The sequence below is a fragment of the Phascolarctos cinereus genome, unplaced genomic scaffold, assembly GCF_003287225.1.
Source record: "Phascolarctos cinereus isolate Bilbo 61053 unplaced genomic scaffold, phaCin_HiC Scaffold_1;HRSCAF=81, whole genome shotgun sequence".
Classification (NCBI taxonomy): Eukaryota; Metazoa; Chordata; class Mammalia; order Diprotodontia; family Phascolarctidae; genus Phascolarctos; species Phascolarctos cinereus.
In genome coordinates, this window is record NW_027555514.1 from 237,749,716 (window position 1) to 237,773,172 (window position 23,457).

The 23,457-nt window shown below is 38.6% G+C and overlaps 1 protein-coding gene across 1 annotated transcript in view; it reads left to right on the top strand.

Annotated features, from left to right (window-relative positions):
* Positions 1-23,457, top strand: part of TPH2 (tryptophan hydroxylase 2) — a 129,392-nt gene that overhangs the window by 87,416 nt on the left and 18,519 nt on the right. The window contains 1 exon segment of the mRNA XM_020968916.2: positions 19,670-19,765. Within this exon segment, the coding sequence (XP_020824575.1) occupies positions 19,670-19,765 (96 nt within the window).

The window sequence follows — 23,457 nt, forward strand, 5'->3', positions numbered from 1 at the left end:
TTCCATTTCTTTTTCTCCCATTATTGCTATAGCTGACATGTCTAGTACAATATTGAATAATAGTAGTGAGAATAGGCATCCTTGCTTCACCCCTGATCTTATTGGTCAGGCTTCTAGCTTGTTTTTCCATTCTCAAAGAACTATTTGATCCATCTATTACTCCTAGCTATTAAACTGATCTTTGTAAAGTACATGTGAATCCTCTATTTGATAAACTCTAGTCACTCCTTGTTGCTTCCAGAATCAAATATAAAATTCCCTGTCTGGCTTAAAAAACCGTTTTGACTACTTACCTTTCCAGTCTTTTCATACCATCCTTCATTACAATCCATTCACTCTGGTCTCCTGTTCCTCCCACAACACACTCCATTTCTGCATTCGATGCATTTCCATTGGTTGTCCTGCATACCTGAAATTATCTCCCTTCTTATTTCCCCCTCCTGACTTCCCTAATCCTAATGCTAATTCCAGTGCTTCATACAACACCTAGCAGACAGTAGGCACTTAAATGTTCATTGACTTGACTTTCCTGCTGGTTACTCTCTCATTTCTCCTAGTTTTTGTCCTATCTGTAGGATCACTCCTTTTCTGTCTCAGCGAGGGTAACACTTCTTTCTGTGATTACAGCCCAGTTTATTTGTTTAATTGTCAAGGATATTTTGAGTTCTGCATTTTTGGTATGAGTACAATAAAGTATCTGACCTATAATCCTAGTTATCAGGTCATGTATGATCATATGATCATTCTAGATAGATTGGACATGATGAGTATTTAGTAAGGTGCCATCTATTAAAAACATTATTCTTAAGCCTTAATGGATCAATGTTATCTTCCGGCAATTGTAGGTGACAACTATCTCTGATAATGATCCAGTTCTAGTATAATTTATTGGTTGAATTTGGAAGGATGTATTTTGAGATCTGTATTTGCAGTATGGGAATTTGACATCTCAGTCCATGGAAGGTCTTGAGCTTTTCACATACACACGTGCGCGCGCACACACACACACACACACACACATGTGTATGTGTATGTATATATGTATGTGTATATATATGCATATATATACACACACCTATGTGTGTATATGTTTATGTGTGTATATATGTATATATGTACACACACACACGCCAGAAGTTTAAGAACTTCCATGTACTGAGAGATGACAAATCCCCATATTGCAAATACAGATCTCAAAATATATCCTTCCAAATTCAACCCATTACTTATACCTATATATGTATGTATCTATGTAATGTGTGTGTGTGTGGTGTGTGTGTGTGTGTATTTCTAACCACCAGTTCATGTTTTGCTAGGAATTTGATAGGTGCAAGGTTTTTGAAGCCTGCAGTCATGGGTTATACCAAGTTCTACCATTTCCTTCTATAGCCATTATTGATCATGATTAGATCATAATAGTCTTAGGACAGGTTGCTAGACTGATTTTATCCTTTTATTTTCAATGTTATGTGGATTGTTGTGCAGGTGAATAAAATAACTGCTTTCTGGAGTAGTTGAATAAAAGCATGAAGATATAAGTTCATCTTCTGTAGATTCACTGAAAGCATCCACGGTGACAGGAATGACATGTCATTCATCCTGTTTTTGATTTCTTCTACTAGCTATATTTGTATCTTGAAAGCTTGTAGATGATGAGTATTTGGTAAAGTGACATCTATTAAAAACATTATTCTTTAGTTTAGTGAATGATTTGTATAAAGTTGTCATTCTTCAGTCGTTTCAGTCTGTCTGACTCTGTGACCCCATTTAGGATTTTCTTGGCAAAATGCTAGAGTAGTTTGCCATTTCCTTCTCAGCTGATTTTACATATGGGGAAACTGAGGCAAACAAGGTTAAGTAACTTGCCCAGGGTCACATAGCTAGAGAGTGTGTCTGAGGCTGGATTTGAATTTAGGTCTTCTTGACTCCATGACCTACTGTGCCACCCAAATACCCCTTTGTATAAAGTACATAAACACATAATTAACCTATATTTGGAAGCATTGCTAGTCTTCTTATCTTTTGGTAATATAATTTGTTATTTTATATGTAATATGTATATTTTTATATATGTTATATTGTCATTTTATATATTATGTATAGACTTTGTTATAAATTTACATATATAAATTTATACACAAATATATTTATATATTATACATATCATGTAAATACATGATACATAAAATTTTTGGTCGTTTACATAGAAGACTAATATAACAAAAGTTCAAGTTGGGTCAAATGAGAATCAGATGGCTTATACACCATTAATACAATCAATGGCAGAACAGTGCCATCAAGCAAGATGACTGAAACTCAAACTTCTCTACAAAGCCAGATAAGATCCTTCATTATTGGCTCAAGAAGCATCACACTGGTGCATAAATTACTAGCAAAGCGCTTTTCTACTTCCTTTCAGAGGCAAGTCCAATCCCACTTTTCTTAACAATGGTTATATATTTATGTATATACACATGTGTTTGTTGTGTATATTTGTATGTCTGTGTGTATCTATATCTTTATCTATATCTATATATCTATATTTATATCTATATACATAGATACATGTGTGTATGTGTGTGTATAATTCTTACCATGGCAATAGCCACCACATCTACTGCTGTGTGCAGATCTTGAAATATTTTAAAACTTTATATCAAATACTGTGGAAGAAGATATTAATTTGTGAATTCACTCATTGTGAAAGGGTGTGCTGGTAAATACTGAATAACCAGCTCTCTGAAAAAAATGTGCCCATTAGAACACACTTTTAAGTTTAATCTTCATTATTAACATTTTCGCGATCATATTCTCAAGACCAGGCGATCAATAAAACAATAAATCAATCCCTGATTTTTAGTTGTCTGCCCCTTTCTGAGGTGTAAATGCTCATGCTGAAATTTTAACAATTGGCTGTCATGAGCTAGCTCTAGTAAAGCCCTGGTTAACAAATATGAGGTTTTAAAATTTACTTTAATTTGTTTTAATTACCCTGCTGCTTGGAGAGGCAGTGCTGTATAGTGGGTAGAGAACTGACCTGGAAGCCAACAAGGCCAGGCTGGGTTCAAATCCCACCTTTGACACATGCTGGCTGTGTGACCTGGATAAGTCACTTAAATTCTCAGTGCTCAAGGAAATTCTGTAAGACTCTAAACTGCCAGGAAGGCGCTGGCCTGCATTGGTAAGAGAGAGGTATTTTTATCCAGAAGTTGTCTATACCAACGCAGTCAGGTCTAGGCCCACTAGTTGGAGTCATGCTATTATATTTTAAAGGACTTTCGGGAATTCCACTGTAAGTATGCACATAGCCTTTTCAAAATCATTTGAGCTAATGTTATACTTGTCACCCAACTCTTTATGAAGTATAATTTCTGGAGTTAACATTAAGTGAAGATTTTCAGTGACCTTAGGATCTTAAAGTTTTTCCTTCTTCAGATTTTAGTTTCACCTTGATTTCCACTCTTATTTCATCTAATCTAGGCTTAGACATCAAGGGTTGGTTTTTATTTTTAATTTTTGCTTTTTACTATTGCCTTGCGCTGCTCAGCAGTACATTGTGGTGTGACTTGGAGCCAAGGGTACCATCTGGCAAAAAGCAATATGAATCCTTTGCCTGTAACTGGTGAGATGTTTCCAATTGTTTTATGTTATACAAGGGAAATATTCATGTCTTTAAGACCATTTCTTCTGCACTGATAGTTTATTCACTTTAGTGGTGGGGGTCACCTCAATCAATCAATCAATAAACATTTATTAAGTGCCTACTCTGTGCCAGGCACTGTGCTAAGCACTGAGGATACAAAAAGAGACAAAAGATGACTGTCCTCAAGCGGCTTACAATCTAATATCAGAGACAGCATGCAAATATACAAATATTAAAAAGCAAGCTATGTACAAGAAAAATAGGAAATAATAGCAGAGGAAAGGGACTACAATTAAGTGTGGTTGGGAAAGGCTTCCTGTAGAAGCGATTTTATTTGGAACTTAAAGGAAGCCAGGGAAGTCAGGAGGTGGAGCTGAGGAGGCAGAGCATTCCAAGCCTGGGGGACACCCAGAGAAAATGCCTGGAGCTGAGAGATGGAGTGTCTTGTTTGTGGAACAGCCAGGAGGCCAGTGTCACTGGATTGGAGAATACGTGGCAGAGAGTAAGGTCTAAAAAACTCGAAAGGTAGAAGACAGCTGGGTTGTGAAGGGCTTTGGATACCAAACAGAACATTTTGTATTTGTTCTTGGAGGTGACAGTGAGCCACTAGTGTCTGCTGAGTGGAGTGGAGGGTGACATGGTTAGACATGTGCTTTGGGAAAATCACTTGGTGCCTGAATGGAGGTCACACTGGAGTAGGGAGAGGCTTAAAACAGGCAGACCCACAGATGGGGTATCCTGAAACCTTTCCTGAAGGTGGGATATGGATATTTCTGATTTGTTCTGATGTATCTCAACTTTTTATGATATCAAAATAATGGATCACCACTCACTCCTCTGTTCACTGCATCAGGCTTATACTCACAGCCTTCAGGAGTATGCCATTCCATCTAATTCTTAGATTCAGAGTATTTTCGTTACACAGACAAGGTGCTAATACCATCTTACCAGAGTTACGACTGAACTTGGAAGGAGTTGTAGTTGTTGTTGTTGTTGATATTATTATGAGATACTGAGTTATAGTGGACAGAAAGCTGCCCTCCAAGCTAGGAATATCTGGGTTCAAGTCTTGATTCTGACATATACTAGCCATGTGCCTCTAGGCAAGTCAGTAACTTTTCAGTCTTCTCAGCAGCTCTCTAAGACTAGAGGTACAAGAGAAGTTGCCAGTCTAAGTCGGCAGAGGATAATTTCTCACCTGGGAGTGCTGGGAGTGAGGAAAAGCTGAATTGGAATTCTGCCTCAGATATTTCCTAGCTGTATGACTCTGGGCAAGTCACTTTAGTCTCTCAGCCATCAGTTTCCTAAGCTGTAAAATAGGGAAAGAAATGGCTAACAACTCCAGCATCTTTGTCAAGAAAACACCAAATAGGAGTTGCTAGGTGGTGCAGTGGATAGAGCACTGGCCCTGAAGTCAAGAGGACCTGAGTTCAAATCCAGCCTCAGACCAAACACTTGACACTTACTAGCTGTGTGATCCTGGGCAAGTCACTTAACCCCAATTGCCTAAAAAGAAAAAAAAAAGAAAAAAAAAGAAAACCCCAAATGAACTATACCCAAAGCATACCCTTTGGCCTAGCAATATCACTATTAGGTCTGCATCCCAAAAGAGATAAAAAACAAAAAGGAAAAGGACCCATATGTAAAAAAAGTATCTATAGCATCTCTTTTCTGGAGGCAAAGAAATTGGAAATTGAGAGGATGCCTATCCATTGGGAAATGGTTGAACAAATTGTGGTATGTGATTATGATGGAATTTATTGTGCTATAAGAAATGATGAGCAAGATGCTCTCAGAAAAACCTGGAAAGACTTACATGAGGTGATGCAAAGTGAAATGTTCTGTGTACAAAGTAACAGCAATATTGTAAAATGATCACCTGTGAATGATTTAGCTATTCTGCAATACAATGATCCAAGACAACTTTGAAGGACTTATGATGAAAATGCTGTCTGTCCCCAGAGAAAGAAGTGATAGTGTCTGAATACAGATTGAAGTATATTTTTTAACTTTATTTTTCTTGAGTTTTTTTTGGGGGGAGGTAATTGTTTTCTTTCACAATATGACTATTATGGAAATGTTTTACATGACTGTATAACCTATGTCAAATTATTTGTCTTCTCAATGAGGGGGTGGGGAAGGAGGAAGGGAGAAAATTTGGAACCCAGAGTTTTTAAATTGAATGTTAAAAAGTATTTTTACATGTAACTGGGGAAAAATAAAATACTAAATAAAAAAATCACAGATCACTCTGGGAAAAAAAGAAAACTCCAAATGGGGTCACAAAGAGTCAGACACGACTGATAAAACAATTGATCAAAAATGGGGATAGCAGTTTTCTGTACCTTGCTGGGTTTTTGTGGGCATCAAATGAGAGCACATATGTAAATACTTTATAAAAGCACTATGTAAACCCTACTACTACCACCACCACCACCACCATCATCATCATCATCATCGTCATCATCATCAGTTATACCAATGAAATCACATCCAATTATTATTATTGTTACTGTTGCCCAGATCACCATCTGCTTCTGATCCTGCTACCTGGGGAGTGTGGAAAACTGATAGGATAATTATTGAAATTTTCTCTTACGTCTAACTTTCTATCATTAATGGTTTGTTTTTCTTAAGGAGGCAAAACTCCTCTTACTCCTTTCCTTAATAACTTCAAGCACACTCTAATGGGTGTGGAGAGGGGCTGAGGGAATCTTTTTCTTTCCTTTTCTTTCTCCCCTACCATGAAAGGCCCATGTCATTCTCAATCCCAGTTAAATGATAACTCAGTCCAGCAGCTTTCTTTGAAGTTGGGAATGCTCTCAGATAGGCCCAAGAAGGGCTATAAAATCAAAAGAGCCAGAGGGCATTTTAGCAAAATTATCCATTTATTCTTGAAAGCCTCTAAAAAGATATAGCAGTTAAAAAACACAAACAAATCTGACCAAACATTTCAGTGGAAAACCGCCTACATCAAGGCATTCTTCAGTAAAGGCTGCTTTCTGCGGATGCTTCCTCCTCACCCCTCCACAACCCCCACCCATCCCATGTGGCTCTCATATTTGATCATCAATTTTCCGCATAATGTTTCCTCAGAGCTTGGGCTTTTCTGTTTTATTTTGTCCTATGCAATTCTTAACTTACCAAAATGTGTATTCTTTTTGCTTTCCAGGGTCACAGTTCATTAGGTGACATAATGATACTTGAAATACCATTACTACTCTGCACTGTATTACAGCAATAGAAAAAAAAAGAGGGCTCTGAAGTTAGGAGACTTGGGTTCGATTTCTTGCCCTGCTGCTAACCATTTGGGCCAGTGTGGGCAAGTTGCTGCTTCTCTTGGAGTCTCAATTTTCTCATTTGTAAAATGGGCATAAGAAGACTTGGACTAGCTATTTCACAGACTTGTGAGCCATGTGTTTTGTGCATCTTTCATTTTTGTTTTTGTTCAGTCAGTTCAGTTGTGTCTTTGTGACCCCATTTAGGTTTTTCTTGGCAAAGATATTGGATGGTTTGCCATTTCCTTCTTCATCTCATTTTACAGATGAGGAAACTGAGGCAAACAGGATTAAATGACTTGCCCAGGGTCACACAGCTAGTAAGTCTGTATGGCCAGATTTATCTTCCTGACAAAGATGAGTCTTCCTGACTCTAGGCCTGGTGCTCTACCCACTGTGCCACCTAGCTGACCCACTGTAAGGAGAGGGGAGAGGATAAGGGAAAGATCTCTAGAGGGGAGGGTGAGGAAGTAGGTCAAAGGGGAGTATAGAAGGGTGTTTAGATTAATGGGAATGGGAGGGTAGAAGAAGGGTCCTTGGCGGGGTAGGCTAAGTAATAGGAGGGCAAGGTAACAGGTAGAAGTAAAGTAGAGGAGTCAGGAGGGATAGGATACAGTAATTATAATAACAATAGCTAGCATTTTTGACAGTTTTAAAGTCTGCAAAGTACTTTACAAATATTTTCTCATTTAATCTTCATAACTACCCAGTAAAGTAAGGGTTATTAGTATCCTTAATTAAAGATGAGAAAATTAAAGCTCTGAGATTCAATAACTTGGCCAGGGTCATACAGGTAGTAAGGGTTTGAGGCAAGATTTGAACACAGGTCTTCCTGACTTGGAGTAAAGAGCTCTATGACCTATACTGCTCAGCAGACTCTCTAAATGTGCTATATAATTGGGTTATAATTATTATTCCCTCCATTGTAGGAAGGCTAACTGCTACATGGAGGATAAGTGGTTTTGGAAAGGCTGAGAAATGGCTTCAAATGGGTTCTAGGGACTTTCCCCCCATTATTATTTTCACTCAGATCCAGTGAAAATTTTGAAATAGATAAATCTTCCTATTATGGCCTGTTATATTTGTTTCTTAAAACCTTCTCTAAGTGAACAATATTGCTTTCTTAACTCAGGTTGAAAGACAAGTCCTATCATACCCAGCAAAGCTAAGCATAATTCTGAATGAAAAAAATGGATATTTAATGAATTGTCAGGCTTTCAGGATTTTGTTAAAAAAACAAAACAAAACATCTGAACTTAATAGAAGATTCAAGACCCAAGAGAACTATAAGGTACATACCAAAGACTAATTATAAGGGACTCAATAAGGAAAGATTGTTTACCTTTTATGTGTGTAAAATGTATAAAGTATTAGTAATTGGGTAGTAAGAAAGATTGGGGTAGACCTGAGTATGATTTTAAAAAGTAAAACCATTTAGGAACAGCTAAAAAGAGTAATTATCATATGCAAATGAGGTAGAGGAAGAAGAATTGACACAGAGGAATTGGTTGGGGGAGGGGGGCTGGTAATTCTGGAAACCTATGTTCATTGGAAATCAGTTCAAGAGGGAACAATACATATACATCTAGAGAGTAGAAAAGTCTTCTAAATTCAGAAAGAAATAAAATGATAAGGGGGTAAGGAGAGGGGAGAGGATAAGGGAAGGATCTCCAGAGGAGAGGGTGAGGAAGTAGGTCAAAGGGGGGTATAGAAGGGTGTTTAGATTAATGGGAATGGGAGGGTAGAGGAAGGGTCCTTGGCGGGGTAGGCTAAGTAATAGGAGGGCAAGGTAACAGGTAGAAGTAAAGTAGAGGAGTCAGGAGGGATAGAAAATAAGAGATATACACAAAATAAAAACAAAAATCAGGAGTAGAATTTGTTAGGGAAAACATATGTCTATACATGTATGTGTGTATGTATATATGTGTATATATATGTATATGTATATATCTGTATATAAATACATCCTTGCTTAATTGAAGCCTTCTGGATGGGGGAAAAAGGGGGAAAAAGAACAAAGTGGAAAGTGCACAGCTGAGAACAAAAGAAACTTACAAGGAAGCAAAGAACAGACAGACAGCTCTCCACATAATATGTAATATTTCTTATATAGGCTTTCAAAAAAAAGAAACAAAGAAAGTCCTAATAAATGAGGTTAATGTAGGTATCTGGTAGACTGTGGGACTGAGTCAGGATGACCTGACTCAAATCCTACCTAAGACTGCTTAACAACGAGGTGACCCTGGGCAAGTCATTTAACTTCTCAGCCTCAGTTTCTTCATCTGTAAAAAATATAGGCATCCATTTCACAGGATTGTTGTAAGGATTAAATGAGATGATATATGCAAAGGACTTTATAAACATAAACATTTTACATAGGTTTGAACTATTATGGTTATTTCTGTATGGAAGGAACCCAAAGTTATGAATGTGTAATGATAGAATTTATGACACTGTGGTGCGCGCGCGCAAGCGCGCGTGTGTAAAACATTGTCCTTTCAGGGCCTACACAATGACTACCTTATTTATTTGATCATTTTCTGCAAAAAGTCCTTTCCTAGTCCCTTCTCTTCCCCTACCCTGAGTCTTCCTGATGCCTTCTCTCTGAGATTACCTACTACATTGGGTAAATACTCGATATTGTTAAGTTTTTATGTTGTTCCTCCATTAGAATGTAATCTCTTTGAGGGTAGGGACCATATTTTTGCCCTTCTGTGTTTCCTGAATGCTTAGAACAATGCCTGGCCCATAATGACTACTTATTAAATAGTATTCCACTGACTTACTAGCTGTGTGACTCTGGGCAAGTGATTTAAACTCTGTTTGCCTTAGTTTCCTCATCATGGGGATAATAGTAACCTGGGTTGTTGGGAGGATCAGATGTTTATAAAGTGCTTAGCACAGCACCTGGTACGTAATGGGTGCTATATAAAATGTTCAATTGTGTGTCTTTGTGACCCCATTTGGGATTTTCTTGGCAAAGATCCAGGAGTAGTTTGCCATTTCCTTCTCCAGTTCATTTTACAGATGAGGAAATTGAGGCAAACAGGGTTAAGTGATTTGCCCACGGTCACACAGCTAATTGATGTCTGAGACCAAATTTGAACTCATGAAGATGAGTCTTCCTGACTCCAGGCTCAGCATTCTATCCACTGAGCCATCTAGCTGCTCATATAAATGTTAGGAAGTAGTAGTAGGAGGAGGAGGAGGAGGAGGAAGGGGAAGAGGAGTTAGAGGAGGAGGAGGAAGAGCAGCAGCAGCTCCAGAGATACAGATGGCAACACATCTATGCCTGTCTAATGTGCTCTTGTCTATTACCTCCAATAAATCCACCATGGGAAGGTCCATCCACCATACTGGGGGCCTTCTTGGTCTTTTGACATTGCGAGGATGGCACACATGAGCTATCCTGCTACCCCTTGCTCTTGCATGTGACCAGTCCATCTTTTTTTCTCTGATAAAATACTTTAGAAAACATCTCCTGCTTCCTTCTCTGTTTGTAAAGTATCTTAGGGTACTCACATTCCATATATGCCCCTCCATTGACCTTTGAATGAGCCTTAATTTCAAGTCTTTGGAGGCTCCATGGCCTGCAGCCATACAAGATCACCAGAAGAATGTTGCTATAAAAATTAAAAAAAAAAGACTTTTATTTCAGGGGAAAACATTAAAAGAGCTGTGCTTGTCAATCCAATGAATCCATGTTGTAGATAAGACTTGAAGCCTAGACTCTTCTTTTCCTCTTTGAGATTTATAAATACAGATTATGTTCTTCTTCATTTAAAAGACTTTGGGAAGGCAACAGCAGAATTACAGGAAATTTATTTTAGGTTAAGTACAAGGAAACCTCAGCTACTCAAAATAATCTCTGTAAAGAACAAAAAATGTTATTTTAAGAATTTCTAAGTCTTTCTTAAAATGTTATATATTTCCCTGGCTCCTTTAAAACTTATCTTATTGAAGTCTTCTTTTTTTGGTGAGGTAATTGGGGTTAAGTGACTTGCCCAGAGTCACACCGCTAGTAAATGTTATGTGTCTGAGGCCAGAGTTGAACTCAGGTTCTTCTGACTCTAGGGCTGGTGCTCTATCCACTATACCACCTAGCTGCCCCAAAATCTTTTGTTTTTTGCCCCGTGTATTATTTCCCATATCCCTACTTTCTTCCCTACCCAGTGAACCATCTCTTGCAGCAAAGATTCAAAAAGAAATAGGAAAAAGCAAGTCAGTAAAACCAACACATGTATTGATTATACCTGACATTATACACAATGTTTCACACACATAATCCCCAACCTCTGCAATGAGAGGAGGCAAATATATCTGTTCAGCTCTTCTCCTAGGGCAGGTTTGAGCATTATAATTACATGATATTCAATTCCATTCCATTGTTCTTTATGTTTATGTTGCTGCCTGTTAGGAGGCATACTTTTCCCTGGTTCTGCTTACTTCACTTTGTGTATCAGTTTATATAAATCTTCCCATGCATCACTGAATTCTCTATAGTAGTTATTTCTTATATCACAGTATTATTCTATCATATTCATGTCCTGTAATTTGTTAGTTGTTTCATTATCAGTTGTGTTTGACTCTTTGTGACCCCATTTAGGGTTTTCTTGGCAAAGATACTACAGTCGTTTGCCATTTCTTTCTCCAGCTCATTTTGTAGATGAGGAAACCGAGACAAACAGGGTTAAGTGACTTGTCCAGGGTCACATAGCTAGAGAGTGTCTGAGGCTGGATTTGAACTCAGGTCTTCCTGACACCAGGCCCAGCCCTTTATTCACAGTACCACCTAGCTGTCCTTAATATGTGTGGCCATTTCCTCAAAGATGGCACGCACTTTGTTTCCAGCTCCCTACTACCACAAAGGTGCTATGAATATTATGGTAGATATGCAGCTTTTCTTTTTGTCTTTGACTTCCCCTGGAAGTATGTGCCTAGCACTGAGGTATCTGAGTCAAAAGTTGCATGACGTGTTAAACAAAGTTTGTTGAGCGTGGAAAAGGAGCGTGGTGATATAGCAGAAAAAATGAATAGGATAGCAGAGAGAGCACTGGACTTGGAGTTAGGAAGACTTGGAAAGTGTTAGATAGTGACTGGTACACAGTAGGTGCTTAATACATGCTTGTTAATTGATTGCTTAGACAATATCTATGGACCCATCTGATTTTTCCACTTTATAAACATTTTCTTGGTAACTCAGGATCATTGTCAATCAAGTCAACAAATATTAAGGACCTACTATGTGTCAAGCATTGTATAGTATCAAGTATTGGATGGTATCAAGAATAAAACAATTTCTACTGTCAGAGCTTAAGAATCAATGACTATATTGTGCTCTAACACACTGATGCCCTTAGGAACAAATGAGATATATGGGCTATTTGTCTCTATGCAAAACAGCCCCAGATCGCTCTAGTTTTAAGGACCCTGTGTCTACTTTTTAGGGTTTTTCTTGTTTTCTGTAACTTATCAGTGTGCCTATCAGACAGCTAGGTGGTACTGAAATAGAGTTCTGGGGTTGGAATCAGGAAGACCTGAGTTTAAAACCTGCCTCAGATACTTCCTAGCTGTGTGACTGTGGACAAATCACTTGACCTCTGCCTGCCTCAGTTTCTTCATCTATAAAATGGGTATAATTACAGCACCTACTTCACAGAATTGTTGTGAGGCTCAAATGAGACAATAATCGTGAGGTGCTTATTACATAACAAGCATCATATAAATGTTACCTGTAAGCTTTTAGTGTAAGATAAAGTTTAGGGAAGGCTTTGTATACATTCTTCTATTGGAGTTTGGATGGAAGGAAGAAGAGAAGAGAACTCTGCAGGGGGCATCTGAATGTTAAGTTATTGTCCCAGCAAGTACCCCCAGAAGAAGTCACATATCTCTTTACGGGGATACTTTGTTGTATAATTCACAGTCTCTGTTACATCCTCCAAATATGATACTTGGGTGTTGACGAGATCTTTGGGTATTTTGCCAAGTGCGATCTACCTTGTGTGGTCATACCCAGTTTCCCAACTCTCTGGGTTCCCCCATTTGAGTAGTTTACTTTTCAGTTATGCTGGTAATGAACTACCAAGTAATGATCTGAAGATGGCAGCATTGGGTGATCTATCTCATTTTCTTATTTAAACATACAGAAAGTCACTTAACAGGCGTTTGTGATTATAGCAAAGTACTACAAAATCAGGTTGTCAAGTTAGGAGTCTCCATCTCCCCTTCACATAATTTCTGTGAGTGATTCTGTCTCAGCCCTTTCTCCCTTCCATCCCACATTGGATAGAAAACAAATTTCATGCAAAACATGAGACTCTGGGAATGTTCAGAGCTAAATGAGGGGACGGTGCCTCTTTAAGCCAGATGTTCTTCCTCATATCGTTAGGAGTGTTTGTATCAGTGGTCAAATACTAGAGATGGTCTTTTGGCCATCCTTGGGGTTTGCAAGGTACAGAGTTTTTGAAAACTTGAAGGATATTCCTTCTGCAATGGTAGCACTGGAGGCAGCATGGCGTAATAGACAAAGATCTGTCTTCGAAGCCTGGAAGCTCTGAGTTCAAGTCTTGCCCATGACACTTACTAACTGTGCGACTCTGGGCAAATCATTTCACCTCTCTAAGTGCTCTAAGCAACTTTCTAAGGTTCAGTCGTGAAGAAGATGCTGATCTAGGAAGGTAGAGTTCCTCACTGTGAAATTTCATAGTGAAATCACAATTGTGCATAGATTTTATACTCTTCCCAGGTAGAAAGAAGAAACTATATCTGATATAAAAAGAAGTTTGGGAAAAAGGAAGCCCTTTAAAATATTCCTCACTGATCCTGGAATCTTAGGACTGAAAGGGACAGCAGTGGTCATCTCATTTATCAATTCCCTCTGTTTTTCAGCTGGACTGAATAGGTATAAATCTAAATCTGGACAAAAGTTTGGGAATCAGCAATTCTAGTTTGTCCTCCTCCTTAATTGCCCTGTCTGTGAGACTCCAAAGTCTGGGTTTTTGTTGGCAGCAGAGACAGAGATGTCAGAATTGTGGCATGTTCTAGCAAAATAATCATCCATGTTTTACTGACTCATTACCTTCAGGTCCTGTTTGTTACCGGGATTTTAGTATCTCCCTTCATCAATTAGCATTCATGGAACTTGCAAATAGGAAAAAACTCTTTTTGGCAAAATATGTGCTTCTCTAAGGAGGGAGGACCCAGGAAGGAGATGTTGAAGGGTCTGCTGGGAGTGGGGAACAGCAGGAGAGGTGTTGAAGGAAAAAGCAGATAAGAAATCAGCAGATGGAGTGAGGGGTGGAAGGTCACAGTTGCTGGAATGCCTCCCAGAACAGGTATGGGTCCAGGAGCCTTTTTGAGAGATGGATGGGAAGTCATATGTTATCTATTTCCCAAGACACTGGCCTACTTATAGAAATGCAGAGACCAGAGGTATTGTGGGTGATGCATTTGATGCTGAATCTTGATTCACTTTGAGTACTGACCTTTTGAGACTTGCCCCTGACTAACAGGTATGCAGGCATGACTTAAAATGAAGATGAAGTTTTAAATGTGTTTGAAGGTCTCAGTGGGCATTTTCAACCAGATTTCCTCTAAGGTTAGCTCAGACTGTTTTGATTTGGATCATGAAGCATGCCATTTGGCTCCATTCCCCTCTTTGTACTTTGTAACATGCCAACTCTTTTGTAGGACAGACCCAGGGCTGGTTCTGGGCAATAGAATGCTTTTGGTTTTAAAAAATTTTTCATGGCACGTTTTTCCTTCACAGTAATCACATAGAGGCAGTCTGGCACAGTAGACAGTGCACTGGGCTTTGGAGACAAGATGACCTCAGATGCTTATTAGCCATGTAACCATGGGCAAGTCACTCAATCTCTATGTATATCCAATAATATCTCATTAGGATTTAGAGTCCTGAATTTGAAGTCATAGGACCAGGGTTCCAATCTCAGTTTTGCCATTTGTTGTCTGTGTGTCCCTGAGTGGGCCTTGGTTTATTTACCTATAAAATGGAGAGGTCAGGTAAATGACAGCTAAGACTCCTTCCAACTTTTGCTCTATAATTCCATGTCTTAGATTAAGACTGAGGTCTGCTTTGGTGGTGAGAGAGGTTCTACACTTGGAAGTTCCTATGCTGACAAAAATCAGTGGAAAGGCATTTATTAAGCATTTACTTTGTGCCAGGGGCATCTAGGTGCTCTGTGATTCTATGTTTTAGATGAAGTTGAGATCTGCTTTGGTGGAGAGGTTCTACACTCTGAAGTCCCTCTGCTGACAAAATTTAAAAAATGAAAAGGCATTTGTTAAGTATTTACTTATATGCCATGGGCACCTAGGTGGCACAGTGGATAGAGTATCAGGCCTAGAGTCAGGAACACTCATCTTCCTGTGTTCAAATCCAACCTCAGACGCCTACTGATTGTGTGACTGTAGGCGAGTCACTTAGCCCTGTTTGCCTCATTTTCCTCATCAGGAAAAGGAGCTAGAGAAGGAAATGGCAAACCACTCTAGTATCTTTGTCAAGAAAAACCCAAAATGTGGTCGTGAAGAGTCAGACACAACTGAAAACAATGTGCCAAGTCCTGTGATAAGCCCTCGGAATGTAAACAAGAAATCTAGGTAACCTTTGTTCTGAAGGAGCTTACACTCTTAATTGGGAGGGATAATGCATATAAGTTCAGTTACAGGGCAGATGGACAGTCCCAGAAGTCTAAGGGCATAGTAGTGGAATGAATGGCAAGACCCAAGGGTCCTTGGGGTACATCAGAAGTTCAAGTAGCAATGACTATGGGATGTGATGGGTGTAGAAGCAGGACAGATGGTAAGAAATAATTTTACAGTAAGCATCACCTAAAAGGGAGCATTTGGGTATGTGAAGCCTATGTTATGCAAGGAAAGGAAATGTGATTTCTCCCCCTCCTACTTCCTATAATTTGGTTGATGTAGACACGTGATTTAATTGATGACCAAAAGATTTCAAAGTGGTAATGAGGTGTTACAATAACTGTAAAATTATGGCTATATCCAGGGATCCCTTTACAGTATGAAAGATTGAGTTGGAAGGGAACAAAGTAATTGACTGAGAGAAAAATTTAATCCCCTTTGGGGACTTTTTTGGAACTTAAAAAATAAACAAAAAATTAAATTAAAACAAAAGAAAAGCAAAATGAAAAATAGTTAAACCTTGGATTGTAGCTTCTAGAGTGTTTTGGGGATGAGACCCCTCAAGGGGAAGAGAAGATGAGTCCTCTCCACATCCCAGACCACTGGTCATGATGTAGAGCAATGACTTACCCAGAGGGAGATGCCTTGAACTGCAGTTAGAGAGCTGCGTAAGAGAGTTTGGAGCATGTTTGAGGGAGCTGAGATGTACATTCCAGATAGACACAGATACAGAAAGCATTACTCTGGGGAGTTAGAAGTATTGAGGATTCTAATCCTTGGAAGAAGGAAAGAGAACTGATTAGGGACTGAAGAGAAGGCTAGTCTTGACAACTGAGAGCCAATTTATGTAGAGGAACAGACCTTGGGATCCCAATTGATCTCAGTTTTGTGGTTATTGTTTGTTCTTCATTCTCAAAGAAGACCAATGACATTGGGAGGGTGATTACTTCACTTGCAAGTGAATGGATTGAAGTGAGGCAGAGCTGTGCAAAGTCATCAGCCTCACTCTCTCCTCCAGAGTCATTGGACTCCAGTGGTAAGATATAAGTCAAGATTACTGGCGGTGGCTCAAGATGGAGTGGGAGACCTTGGTGTTTTTAAGTTAAGGTCTTTCCCAGGTCTCAGTTTGTCTGAGACAACACTCATTTAGTGATTAAAAGCTAGGTAAAATTGAAGCAAAAGATGGCCTATTTTTCCTTCCCAAAAGAAGACCCTCAGAGTTTCTACAAACTTTCCAGTGGAGATACTGCAACAAAGGGGAGCTGCATGATGACTTTACAGAGAGAAAAGACTTCTAGGTTGTGAATTGTCCTGTCTGTGTGCTTCATTATGCATTAAGTTTGAGCTCATTCCTCCCTTCGATGATGTGTATATTTGTGGGAGAGTATAAACCAGTAGTTTTATGGGGAAAAAATGTTTTGTAGTTACTGTTTTTTATGCTGCTATCTTGGAAAATCCCTTTGCTAAAAGCTAATTTTGGCTGCTAACGGTGTGTACTGACACACCGGTATTACCCATAGAACCCAAGGTAGCAGTCATCCTCTGGAAACCCAACCTGTGAATGTAAGAACAAGTTGGGAAAATATCCCTTGAGTTCCTTCAGGATCCAGCCTGAGGCTCCATGTTCTAGGCTATATTTGGTTGGCGATCATCCTTAGCACATCATTTTGATTAGGAGAATAAAATATTCAAAAATAAACTAAAGGTCAATTAACTTGCATGTTAATTGGAATGTGGAACAAGTTACTGATGACTGGAAATAATTATTCTTTCCCTGTATCTCTGGAATTTTTAAATACCTATCTCTGCCAACGCATTTAGCACTATCTATCATTACTAGGCCAGGACCCAGCTAATTCTATGTAGTGTTTACACTTCAAAGTCACCACTTCTCATTTTTCTCTCTGAGCAAAAGTTAACTGTTTATACAGTTTCAGCAGTAATTCTATCTTATTTGGGTTGAACCATGATCTCATTAATAGATTACTTTTCCAAACCAGCAGGACTAATTTTGGATTTCTTTAACATTCATTCAATCAACACACAGTTGTTAAGTGCCTACTATGTTGCTGTGAAACTCCCTTTTCCTTGCATTTCTGGCAATTACTCAAAATCTAGGCTGCTGATGGAGCCTTCTCCTAAATCCAGAGTTCCTGAATTTTCTTAATTCATGAAGCCCTTAGTACATCAGTAATTTTTTTATCGTATTGCTAGGCAAAAAGGAAATACTAACCATTTATTTATTTAGTAGTTAGATCTAAACAACTTATTAAGTATTTATGCCTTGGTACCTAAGCAGCAGTTTGAAAAAAGTAACCCGCATAAATTGAAAAAAAATTTTAATTCATCCTTAATTAACCACAATTACTTACTAATGGGATGTGTGTACTTTTTAGGCAATACACAGCTCCTCGAAACCTTGGAATCAGATTGAGTCTGCCACCCTTATTTCCTGTTTCACATTGATTTTCCTACCTTCCTTTTTCTAAAAATCACAGCAACCACCCAAAACTCAGCCTCCCAATGATATGATATAGAGTGATCTAATGTTGATGCTGTTAGCTACCTCAAACTAGTAGTTGCACAGTGTCCAACAGGTGTTGTGATGTTATTGTCTTTCCCTGGGGTGGTATCCCTGTGAGTTTGGTTAGGTGCCCCAAGAACGCTGTGGATAAAGCACAATTTGGAAACTGGTCCTAATCCCAACTCTGACACCTACTGCCCTTGTGATTTTGGGCAAGTCACTTGACCTCTGTGACTTGGTTTTCCTCATCTTTAAAATGAGGGCAAATGTGGAATAGATGATTTCTAAAATCCTTTCCAGATCCAGACCTGTGATCTTCCCCCTCTCCCTCTCATTCTTCTCCCTTTCTTCCATATCTCTCCCACTTCCCCATTTTCCTCTTCTTCTTCCTCTTCTTCCTCCTCTATTCCCTCCTCATTTTCTTCATCTTCCTTCTCCTCTTCCTCTTCTTCCTCCTCTTCATCTTCCTCCTTTTCCTTCTCCTTTTTCTCTTCCTCCTCTTTTTCTCTTCCTCTTCCTCCTCCTCTTCCTCTTTCTCCTTCTTTTTCTTCTCTTGTCTGACTATGTGAGTTGAAATTAAAATCATAATCTAGAAAGTTTGGTTATCAATAAACATGTTGGCATTGCTTTCTTGTTGTTGAATCACCATTGTAAATTAGATGTGTTTTTAAGTCTCCTGAACTTATTCAGGCTGCTTACTAAATTCCATACTACTTTTTATTTTACTATTATCAAGAGGACAAGACTAATGTTTACCTTGTGGGCTAATTGTATTTGTCCAATTTCTCTCTCTGCATGTAGTTATTATATTATAGGAGAAATCATATGACCACAGTGAGGTCCTATGTGGAAAGTAATGAGGTTCCACTATGTTATCTTTGGTGATATAAGGAATTAATGCTCTTATAGGCCATGCCAGAACTGTAATCAGTCATTTTGATGCCTAATAATGTTTGGGACAAAGTGATATCCACCCTCAAATCAAGTATAATTGGGGAACCTCAGAATTAGTCCCAGAGATCCTGTGATACTGGGCCACATGAAGGAGACCCTGACACACTGTGAGGTCATTTCTGAAGAGGTTTCCATCTGAGCTGCAGCAGCTTTGGGGCTGGACCAGTGAGAAAATCTGGTGTGAAGCAGCTGGTGGACAGTCAGGGGAGCAAGTATTGCATTCAGTAGATTCCAAATTCTTTTAATTATTCTTAACTTGTTTCTATGATGCTGAAGGAGTGACAGGGTCATCAAAATGTAATACAATTGAAAATCGCATGATCTTTAAATATTATTATTAAAAATTTTTTGTGCCCTCTAAATTTTTATGCCATGGGGAAAAGCTCCAGTTGGCTCACATTAGGTTTAGCTCTGTGCATCACTCCTCAATCTAGGGAATGGTTAGGCATCAGGAGATTAGACTATTAAAAGGTCTTTTCGTTCAAACTGATTTAAAAGAACATGGAAATATTAAAGAAACACTGCCCAGTGGGTGTCATTTTGCTATATTGAAATGCTTTCTATTCAAATTCATTGATTTTTGTCCCTGTATGTTTTTTTTTCCAGTGTTATTTCTTTACTATTGAGTTTGGACTTTGCAAACAAGAAGGGCAACTTCGAGCCTATGGTGCAGGTCTCCTTTCTTCCATTGGAGAATTAAAGGTAGGTGTCTGTACATGCAAATGTTCTACTTAGGAAGCCGGTTCAAGGTCATGGAAGATATCGATTGGTCTGCCTGAGCATTCATACTTGCAAATGTCCTTTAAATATTAATACCAAAGATTTACCACCTTAGATAAGGGTGCTGACCTAACTTTTTACACTTTGGAAAATGGGGCATGCATTTATGGTTTTCATGGTGTGACACAAATAGTTTAGTAATAATGGGCAGTAATCACCAGAAAGGCCAAGTGTGTTTGTGTTTGTGTTTGTAATTTTTAGGTTAAAAAACACCCAACTGGAACAGGCTAGTTTACTAAAGTAAAATTTGCGTAGTCTTCCAGATGACAGCCTCGAAAAAAGCTATCTTTAAATTCACATACACACAATATTTTTGGGCATCTAAAATGTGATTCACTTATATTCAAAAAGCATTTATTAAGTGCCTACTCTGTGTAAGGCTTTGGACAAGGCAAGGGAGATGCGATAATAAAAATGAATTCCTGTCCTCAAGGAGCTTACATTCCACTGGGGAGAATGTAGCTTGTACAGGAGTATTTGTATTTACAAATGTGAATACAAAGTATACAGAATAGGACAGGTATGGGACCCATGATTTCACTGGAATAGTGAGCTTCCAGTGAGGAGTTCCTTCTTCCAAAGTTTTTGTTGTTCATTTGTGTCTGACTCTTCCTGAGCAAAGATCCCTAGAATGCTTTGCCTTTTCCTTCTCCAGCTCATTTTACAGATGAGGAAACTGAGGCAAACAGGGGTAAGTGACTTGGCCAGGGTCATACAGCTAGTAATTGTCTGAGGCTGATTTGAATTCATATATTCCTAATTCCAGGCTTAGCAGTGTATTCACTTTGCCACCTAGCTACCTCATAGGGAGCTCCCAGTGAGAAAATTCCTTCTATCGATTAAGAGCGCTGTTTGCTTTGAAATTCAAAGTCTTTTTTTGAGGGGGAGGGAGAAGCAATCAGAGTTATGACCCAGGGTCATGAAGCTAGTAAGTATCTGTGGCTACATATGAATTCAGGTCCTCCTGACTCCAGGGCTGGTCCTCTGTCCACTGTGCTACCTAGCTGCCCCCTGAAATTCACAGTCTTAGAGATTTGACTTGGTTGAGAAATTTACGGTCTTAGAGACCTGACTTCCAAGGTCAAGTGACTTGCCTCAGGTGACGCTGCCAATACCTGCCAGAGAAATCGATCACTCCAGGATCAACTCTCTAACCACTTTACTGCACTGTCTCTCCATATAAATATACATATGCAAAATAATACAAAGTAATTTTATGAGGGAGATACTGTTACTACTCTGGAACCTTCCTCAAATATTTAATTAGTTTGCATATCTTTAGGATATAATACTAAAAACTCACTTTATGTAATGATTTGAAGATGGCAATTAGCTTTCCTTAAGAAAACTTTATGTGTATGGTAAATTCTCTCCATTTTATAGTTGAAATCAGCTGATACTCGATTTAACATACAGAAAATGCCATTTATTGAGAAATTTTGGGAAACGGGGTTCTCTGGTTCATTGAATATTCTGATTATTTTAGAGCTGCTATCTAAACCCAGGTGTGTGCTGGAGGTAGCTCCTACTGGCTCATGAAGCCGATTGTTACATTTTCAGTATAAGCATTTATACCACAGAAATCAGCAAATGCTACAAATCAAGGCTCGATTTATTTTTTGTTTGATTGTCTAGACTCAAAAAGTGATTGAGAAAATGTCAATAATGTTAATAAATATTAATAATAATGTTAAACTTAAAAGTATATCATGCATACTTTTTTCTCCCAGAGATTAAACATTTACCAGCACACCTATCTATACCATACATTTTTGGAAAATTGAAAATTTTGAAAATTACCAATTTTCAGATTAGAGTATAGTCTCAAATTCTGAAAGCATCCATAACAACAATATTCATACTTATTTTACATTTTTCAGGTTTGCATGGTGGTTGACACATAGTAGGTGCTTAATAGATACTGGTTGACTGGCCCACAGTAATCCTGGGTTCCCATTTTACATATAAGGAAACTGAAAATAACTTGTCTACAGTCCCACAGTTAGGAGGCATCAGAGCTAGACCTCTGACTCTTGTCTTCTTACTCTTAGGGGTTAGGATTAGGGACCCCTTGAGGAGCATTCATAAATAGATTTCAGATAGTCCATGAAACTGTAGAGAAAGAAACAAGAATTAAACTCTAAATTCTAAACTCTAACTGAAATTCATCATTTCCTTCAATTATGAATTTTTAAAAGCCTATTATTCTGGGAAAGGCACCATTTTTTACAAGACCACCTTTTTATGTATATGACATAAAAAATTTAAGAACCCCTGCACTAAGACCAATGTTTTTTCCACTATGTAATGCCATCTAATAATCTGTCTTCAAAGATACTTCATGGTCTTGTAAGGAGCCCTGTGCTACTATTAGGAGGATCATTTCTCATCATGCAGTATTATGAAACAAATTCAGCATCTATAAGCTTTATGTTTGTTTTGAGTCTATTAAAAGTGATCATATATCATTGTCTTGCTTGGACCTTGTGGCTTCACTAGAATGTTGTAGAAACAGAACTAGACATGCAATTGGAAGACATGGGTTTGAATTCCTCTTTGTTGTTGTTTTTCAGTTGTGTCTGACTCTCTGTGACCCTATTTGGGGTTTTCTTGGCAATGATTCTGGAGTGGTGTACCACTATGTTCTCCAGCTCATTTTACAGATGAGGTAGCTGAGGCAAACAGAGTTTAGTGACTTGTCCAGGGTCATATAGCTAGTAAGTGTCTGAGATTGGATTTGAACTCATGAAGGTGAGTCTTCCTGACTCTAGGTCCCTAAGATGCTTTTATTGCCCCCTTTTTACAGATAGGATGTTTGAGTCATTTTTCAGTCAGGTCCAACTTGCCATGGCCCCATTTAGGGTTGTTTTGGCAAAGATACTGGAGTGATTTGCCATTTTCTCCTCCTGCTCATTTTACAGATGAGGAAACTGAAGCAAACAGGTTATGTGACTTGCCCAGGGTCACACAGTAAATATCTGATGCTGAATTTGAATTCAGTTCTTCCTGATTCCAGGCCTACTGCTCTAACCACTGTACCACCTAGCTGTTCCTTTACTATGAATTCCTTACTATTTCTTATTTTGAAGAGGCATTCTAAGTGTGGCACTTAGAATGAAGGAAACCCGGATTCAGATCCCATCTCTGACCCCTTATTAGTTCTGTGACCCTGGATGAGTCTCTTAACTAATATGAGCCTCAACTTTCTTATTTTGAAAATGTACCTAATTATTCCTGTATTACTTACCTCCCAGGATGGTTGAGAGGCTCAAATGAGTTAATATATGTAATGTGAGCCACAAACTTGAAATTTCTCTCTTTTTTTTTTTTTGCTAGGCAGTGGGGTTAAGTGACTTGCCCAGGGTTACACAACTAGTGAGTATTATTGCTCTTAGCAAGTGTTATCAGATGTTGAGGGTTGTCCCTCATGCATTATTTTCTGTTCTGCCTCTTTTTCAAACTCTCTGTAGTTCCAAAGAGATATCATCAGATTATCTCTCTTCTTGCGTCTCTCTCTTCCTTCCTTCTATATTTCATCATTTCTCCCTATAAAACCCTGCCTTGCCCCACCCTTTCCCCCAGATGTATCTCTCCTTTATTCATCCCCATTGCCC